Here is a 7,703-nt window from a genome sequence, read left to right as displayed (position 1 = left end):
TATTTTTAAACTCGATGTGTTCGTTGGTACTTGGAATTGTATTTTTGGGCTATATAAGTTGAATTGTATGATTTATTTAAGTACTTAGCTTGCTCGAGGAGTAATTTTTATTTTCGATTTATGTTTGGTAATATTAGTTGCTAGAGTGAGTGAGTTCTGGCGAGAGCTAGGCAGGCGACCCGCCAACCCTTTGGTTCGCCTTAGGGGGAAGTGGGGCCGTCACAGGTGGTATCAGAGCATTAGGTTAAAACGTATTTGGGAGAATTGTTAGGTATTTTATTCCTAGAAATAGGAATGAGATATTTAGATATATTTTAGGTGATAATTGATCAAATTAATAGTGCTAAGGTTTAACTTTGAAAGTTTTGGCTGTTTTGTAGGTATGGAGAACCCTAACGGGAATGGACATGCCGCTAATGGTAACGGGCACGCGAATGGTCACACGCCGCCTCTTAGGCCTATATTTTACCAAGTTCAGGGTGGTGGAGCTCGTGGTCAGTACTCGCCCGACACCAGGGTTCCTAGGTGTGACTGTAGGTTGACCTTCTCTTACCCCAACACCTTGGTTCTGGCTATAGACGATGAGCGTCGCCAGTTGGTGAATTCCAACCTGGCCCTGATTCAGGACGTGGATGAGTTAGGTGCTATGGTGGCTCATCTGCAGAATAGGGTAATAGAGCTGACTGGACGGGTGATAGAGGAGAGAGCTAAGGCTGAGGCAGACCGTGAGGAGCTGCAGAGAGCAAGGGATAGCGTGGCTAGGATGAGAGACATGGTTCGTGAGCGAGCTTTTGGGATACTAGCGGATGCTACCATGCTGGTGGATGAGGTGATGGACGAGGCCTCAGAGGTAGCTCCTAGTGCTGAGGAGGATCCAGAGGAGGACCCGGAGGAGGATCCTGATGAGGGGAATCCATCTGATGGTCCCGCTGAGGACTAGGCTTAGTTAGACTCTCTTTTGACTTGTAATTTGTAAACATTGGTTGGGATGGTGCTAACTCTTGGGCCATTGTATTTTTGTAACTGTATGGCTTGCTTTTGTGGTGATTGCACTTCTTTTGATCATGAATGACTGGTTGCACCTTGTAGCACCTTTGTGCTATATTTTTGTAAAATCCCAACGAAATGCTAATTGTAGGAATTTCGAATGTTAATATATGTGTTAGTTGTGGTTATTTTTATCGCCCTCAAGTTGATCTTCATTTGGCATAATTTTCTGCTTTCTTCCTCAGTTTTATGCAATTTTCCTGCGTTGCTCTTTAAACTTTGTGTAAATTTCTGTATACTTACTTCTTGTTTTACATTAGGCATAACTAGGTTTGGATCCCCGTGGTAGAGGTCAACGCCGAAGTCGAGGTCGAGGGAGATGGGCTGAACCCCTTCGTGATCAAGGGGGCGATAGAGCGTCGGAAGTGAACCAAAATCAGGGACCCGAGGGTGGGGGCGGAGATCAAATGGCCACCGCTATTAATAGGATAACCGAAGTGCTAGAACGTTTGACGGACCGTCAAGGTCCTGGACCAGTGCATCAACCACCTGGTGGGCAGTTAGATACTGAAGATAGGGCCTTGGAGAGGTTCCTAAAGTTTGGGCCGCCTAAGTTTCAAGGTGGGCCAGAGCCTGAAATAGCTGAGGGATGGTGGGAGAGAATATCTGATATTTTTGCCACATTGGATTACACTGAGACGCGGAAAGTGACTTTTGCGTCATTTCAATTTGAAGGAGCTGCACGGTCTTGGTGGAATCTAATTAAGGATAAGTGGGATAGAGACCGTACCCCTAGTACTTGGGCAAACTTCACCCGTGAGTTTAATGCCAAATTTCTTCCACCTCTAGTCCAAGAGAAAAGGGAGGATGACTTTATTAAGTGCAAACAAGGGGCCATGAGTGTAGCAGAGTATGAGACCAACTTCACTAAATTAGCCCGATATGCCCCTGACCTGATAGCCACTGAGCAGAGACGCATTAGGAGATTTGTGCAAGGGCTCAATGTGGAGATTCAAGAAGGGCTAGCTACTGCTCAAATTGGCACGTATAGTGATGCCGTAGAGAAAGCTCAGAGATTCGAGACGGCTAGAGCCCAATCTAGGTCATTCTTTGCTAGGAAAAGGAATGCCCCTAGTGGTAGCAGGGAACCAATTTCTACAAGTGCCCCACCGCCTAAGATGGGTAGAGGAACTGGGGTAGTGAATATCCCTAGTGCATCGAGAGGTGCTTTAACAAGGGGTGCTGGAGCTAGAGGCCCTGGGGCGAGAGGATCTGGAGTGAGAGGAGGTCAAAGTGGAAGGGGACCCCCTAGGAGTGCTCCACAAGGTGTACAAGTGTCAACCCCTCAGATAACCTGTGGTTATTGTGGAAAAGCCAATCATACTGCAAATGAGTGCTGGAGAAAGGATGGCAAGTGCCTCAAGTGTGGAAGTGCTGAGCACCAAATTGCTAATTGTCCTAGGATTTCCAAGAATGGGGGAAGCCAAGGAGGTGCCACAAGTTCTAGGCAAACTGCTTTTGGAGGGAGTCGGCCGAAGGTCCCGGCCAGGGTTTATGCCCTAGATAGTCAACCTGCACCTGACCCTTCGGAGGTAGTCGAAGGTACACTTCCAATTTTTCATCGATTAGCCAAGGTTTTAATTGATCCCGGTGCGACTCATTCGTTTGTTAATCCTGCTTTTATGTGTGGAATTGATGTAAAACCTGTACGATTACCCTATGATTTGGAAGTTAGGACTCCTACGGGTAATAAGAGCATGCTCACTAGTTTAGTGTATAAGGAGTGTGAATTTTGGGTTGGGGAGCGAAAAATGCTAGTTGACTTGGTGAGTTTGGACCTTAAGGGGTATGATGTGATTATAGGAATGGACTTTTTGTCTTACCACCATGCTAAGCTAGATTGTAGAGCTAAAGTGGTGGAATTTTGCATCCCAGGTGAGGCAACTCTCAAGCTAGATGTAAGGGGTAGATTAGCTTCGTCTGCTTTGATTTCAGGGATTCGAGCTAGGAAAATGCTTCACAAGGGAGCCCAGGGTTTCTTAGCTTTCTTAATTAACGCCCCTAGTGATCAAGTGAAATTAGAAGATGTACCAATCGTGCAAGATTTTCCCGATGTCTTCCCGGAAGAATTAACATCTCTGCCACCTGAAAGGGAGATAGAGTTTAAGATTGATTTGGTTCCAGGAGTAGCCCCAATTTCAAAAACTCCTTATAGAATGGCTCCTGCGGAGTTGAAAGAACTAAAGATCCAGTTGCAGGACCTACTAGAAAGAGGTTTTATTAAGGAAAGTGACTCACCGTGGGGAGCTCCAGTTTTGTTTGTAAAGAAAAAGGACGGGAGTTTGAGATTGTGCATTGACTATCGAGGTTTGAATGAGGTGACTATTAAGAATAAGTACCCTTTGCCCTTGATTGATGGATTATTTGACCAATTGCAAGGATCGGTGGTGTACTCTAAGTTAGATTTGAGACAAGGGTACTATCAATTGAGGATTAAAAAGGAAGATATACCTAAGACCACTTTTAATTCTCGATATGGGCACTTTGAGTTTGCGGTAATGCCTTTTGGGTTAACCAATGCCCCAGCTGCTTTCATGGATCTAATGCAGAGAATCTTTAAGAAATATCTGGACCAATTTGTGGTGGTATTCATAGATGATATTCTAGTATATTCTAAGACCCGAGAGGATCATGCCAAGCACTTGGAGATAGTTTTACAAGTGTTGAGAGAACACAAGCTTTACGCTAAGTTCAGTAAGTGTGAATTTTGGTTGGAAGAAATTTCTTTTCTGGGTCATAGAATTTCTAAGAATGGAATTGCAGTAGATCCAACTAAAGTGGAGGCAGTTACTTTGTGGAAACAACCAGAGAATCTAACTGAAATTAGAAGTTTCTTGGGATTGGCGGGTTATTACCGTCGTTTTATAAAAGATTTCTCAAAAATTGCTGGGCCAATGACGGAGTTAACTAAGAAAAACCATAAGTTCATTTGGAGCCCTAAATGTGAAGCGAGCTTTCAAGAATTGAAGAGGCGATTGACTACGGCTCCAGTGTTAGCCCTACCTGAGGGAGTTGATGGGTATGTAGTATATTCCGATGCTTCTAAAGAAGGGTTAGGCTGTGTTTTAATGCAAAAGGGAAAAGTTGTGGCCTATGCTTCTAGGAAATTGAAACCCCATGAGATGAATTACCCGACCCATGACCTAGAGTTAGCCGCTGTTATTTTTGCTTTGAAGAAGTGGAGACATTACTTGTATGGGGTGACATTTGAGGTATTCACCGACCATAAGAGCCTTAAGTACTTGTTTTCACAAAAGGAGTTGAACTTGCGACAGAGGCGTTGGGTAGAATTTCTTGAGGATTATGATTGTTCAATCAATTATCACCCTGGGAAAGCAAATGTGGTTGCAGATGCACTAAGTAGAAGGGCTCAAGTAGCGGGTCTAATGGTGAGAGAATGGGATATGTTAGAAGAAGCGAGTAGTTGGAATCCTCGTTTAGAAAAGTTGAAAATCTTGTTTGGAAATCTATCCTTAAAATCCCCTTTGTTAGAAAGAATTAAGGAGGCTCAAGGGAAGGATCCGGTAGTACAAGGTTATTTGGAGAAAGTGAGAAGGGGGGAAACCCTAGATTTTAAGCTAGGACCTGAAGGCATTTTGAGATTTAGGGATCGAATAGTAGTACCTAGTGAAGAAAGTTTGAAAAGAGAAATTCTAGAGGAATCACATCGGTCCAAGTATACTATTCACCCTGGAGTTAACAAGATGTATCAGGATGTGAAAGGGCTTTATTGGTGGGATGGCTTAAAAAGGGATGTGGCGAAATTTGTACAGACTTGCCTAGTATGTCAGCAGGTTAAGGCAGAACATCAAAAGCCTTCTGGTTTGTTACAACCTTTAGAAATCCCTGAGTGGAAATGGGAGCATATTACCATGAATTTTGTGACGGGTTTACCTAGAAATCGAAGGGGACATGATGCGGTTTGGGTGATAGTGGATAGTCTTACAAAATCTGCACATTTCTTACCGGTGAATATGAGTTACTCTTTGGAGAAATTAGCCAAGTTGTACACAGAAGAAATTATGAGATTGCATGGGATTCCTGTAAGTATAGTCTCCGATCGAGACCCTAGATTCGTTTCCCGCTTTTGGCAGAAATTTCAGGAAACTTTGGGAACTAAGTTGAAGTTGAGCACTGCGTATCATCCACAAACAGATGGACATTCGGAGAGAACCATACAAACCCTAGAGGACATGTTAAGATCCTGTATATTGGATTTCGGAGGGAGTTGGAGCCAGTACATGACGTTGGCAGAGTTTGCTTATAATAACAGTTATCAGGCTTCAATCCAAATGGCACCGTATGAGGCGCTTTATGGTAGAAGGTGTCGATCCCCTATTCATTGGGCTGAAGTAGGAGAGAAGAAAGTTTTAGATCCGACAGCTATCCCATGGATCGAAGAATCTTATGAGAAAGTTAAACTGGTTAAGGAGAGACTTCAAACTGCTCAAAGTCGGCAAAAGAGTTACGCAGATCACCGAAGAAAAGACTTAGAATTTGAAGTAGGAGATAAAGTCTTTCTAAGAGTAAAACCTATGAAAGGAGGGGTAATATCCAAAAAGGGAAAGAAATTAAAGCCGAGGTACATTGGACCCTTTGAAGTTCTTAAACGAGTTGGAAAAGTGGCTTATCAGCTGGATTTACCTTCTAGCATGAGCAGGATTCATAATGTCTTCCACGTATCTATGCTCAAGAAATATCATCCCGACCCAAGTCATGTGATTCAATTAGATGACGTTGAAGTAGACGAGTCTTTGACTTATGAGGAGCGACCAGTTAAGATTTTGGACCGAGAAATTAAAGAATTGAGAAATAAGAAGATTGCTTTAATCAAAGTCTTGTGGAGAAATCACGACGTCGAGGAGGCAACTTGGGAGGTAGAGAAGGACATGAAGGACCAATACCCAGAGTTATTCGCTTGAACAGGTAAGAATTTTGAGGACAAAATTCTTTTAAGGGGGGAAGGATGTGAGGATCTCAAAATTTCATTAATTTCTGAAAATTAAAATAAATATTATTTAAACTTTGAAAATTATTAAATAATATGAGTTTATATTTAAAAATGTGTATTTATATTATTAATGATGTTTTCACTTATATAAATGTTATATTTTAATTTACATGAATTTTCAAAATTTATTTGACGGTTCGCGTTCGACTAAACATTAAGTTGGATTTTCGCACTCCCATACGCAATATAGCTCTAAGTTGAACTGTATGATATGTAGAGGTTATAAAAATGTATAATTCAATTGAGAAAATGCTAGGTGAGGAATTTCTACCAGTAGATAAAATTCTCGCGCGTAAACGCGATTCAATTCAAAATTTTCCCACCATTAATGGCATGCCCAAAAAGTCTTCAAACCTATACTCTAGCTTACCTTCATTTTCAACCCATCTTATCACCAACTACCAGCCGTTTCTCTTCTCTTCAAGCTCGATCATCTGTTGCAAGAAGAGCTAAGAGCCACGGCCATTCCCAGCTTCCAACAGCCCTCCATCTTCAACCATTCCCGAACCCAACGTTCACCTTCCATTTCCAGCTTCCACCTCCATTCTTGGCTGCTGTCTCGACCGAGCAAGGAGGAGGAAGATCGCTGCTGCTGCTGCCGGCGTTGTGTTGGACCAGGGGAGAAGGAGAAACCAGCTGCCATTTTTCTTTCCTCCAACCACAGAACCTTCCAAGCTGACTCAAAACCCCAGACCCAAGCTTCTCTTCACCTCAACGTTTGCTGCTGGGTTGTTGCTGTGGGTGGTCTGACCGAGAGAAAAACAGAGTGCAAGGGGTGCGGACTGACCTCAGTGATTCTAGGAGCGAACTTGGGGAACTAGGCACTTCATTTAGCTAGTAAACAACCACCAAAGGTAACCCAAAAACTTCCGCTTCACCCCTTAGCCAAAATTTCAGATTTATTGCAGCTTTTGGTTCTTGAAGTTTTAGCTTGCCTTGGTGTAACATGTTGGGTTGCTGATCCTCTAAGCTAATGATTGATGAAGCTAGAGGTGTTTTATGTGCTATATGTATGTTTTGAGGTGGTTATATGTTGGGAAAATTTTTTTGAATAAAGCTGGGGTGCTGCCGAGAGAAGGGAAAATTTTCCAGATTTGTACCTGTTGATGTTTTGCAAATTTCGCTTAGTTAATGAACTGGATTGTTTATTTGGGGGCTAGACTAGTTAGTGGTGATTGTTAGGGACTTAAAGTATGAATTATAAGTTGGAAATGGTTGATCAAAAAGAAGAGAAAATTTCTGCTCTGCAACCGAACCAGCAGGCCTGTTTTTCTTCCAACTTTGCCCAGCTTTTTGAACTGGATTTTGTGAAGTTATTGAGCTATTTAAATCATGTATATGTTCACCTATATGTGTAGAGTAGTTTTGGTGAAAATGCAGCTTTGGTACAATGGGAAATTTCATTGAAAAATCAAAGAGAAAAATGCCCTTTGAGCTACCCGAAAATTCTGGAAATTTTCCAGATTTTAGTCGAATTTTGGGGGTTGATTTCGACAAATTTGTGAACTATTTGGGCTGTATACATGTTTACCAATATGTGTAGTATTGTTTGGGGGAAAATGTAGCTTTTGGGTAGTTGAAAAGTTTTGGACAAATTGAAGAGAAAATGGACTTCCTGTACCAAATGCACTTGGAAATTTTTCCA

General features: G+C 42.4%; 1 protein-coding gene across 1 annotated transcript; it reads left to right on the top strand.

Moving 5' to 3' along the window:
* Positions 1-382: 382 nt before the first annotated feature.
* On the top strand, positions 383-5,969 carry LOC140015130 (uncharacterized). The gene is made up of 3 exons (XM_072067024.1): positions 383-923; positions 1,318-3,261; positions 3,427-5,969. The coding sequence occupies exons 1-3, from the start codon at positions 383-385 to the stop codon at positions 5,967-5,969; spliced, it is 5,028 nt and encodes a 1,675-aa protein (XP_071923125.1).
* Positions 5,970-7,703: the final 1,734 nt, after the last annotated feature.

This window comes from Coffea arabica, chromosome 10e, assembly GCF_036785885.1.
Source record: "Coffea arabica cultivar ET-39 chromosome 10e, Coffea Arabica ET-39 HiFi, whole genome shotgun sequence".
NCBI lineage: Eukaryota > Viridiplantae > Streptophyta > Magnoliopsida > Gentianales > Rubiaceae > Coffea > Coffea arabica.
Note: the sequence above shows the minus strand (reverse complement) of the source record. Positions and strands in the feature narration are given on the sequence as shown.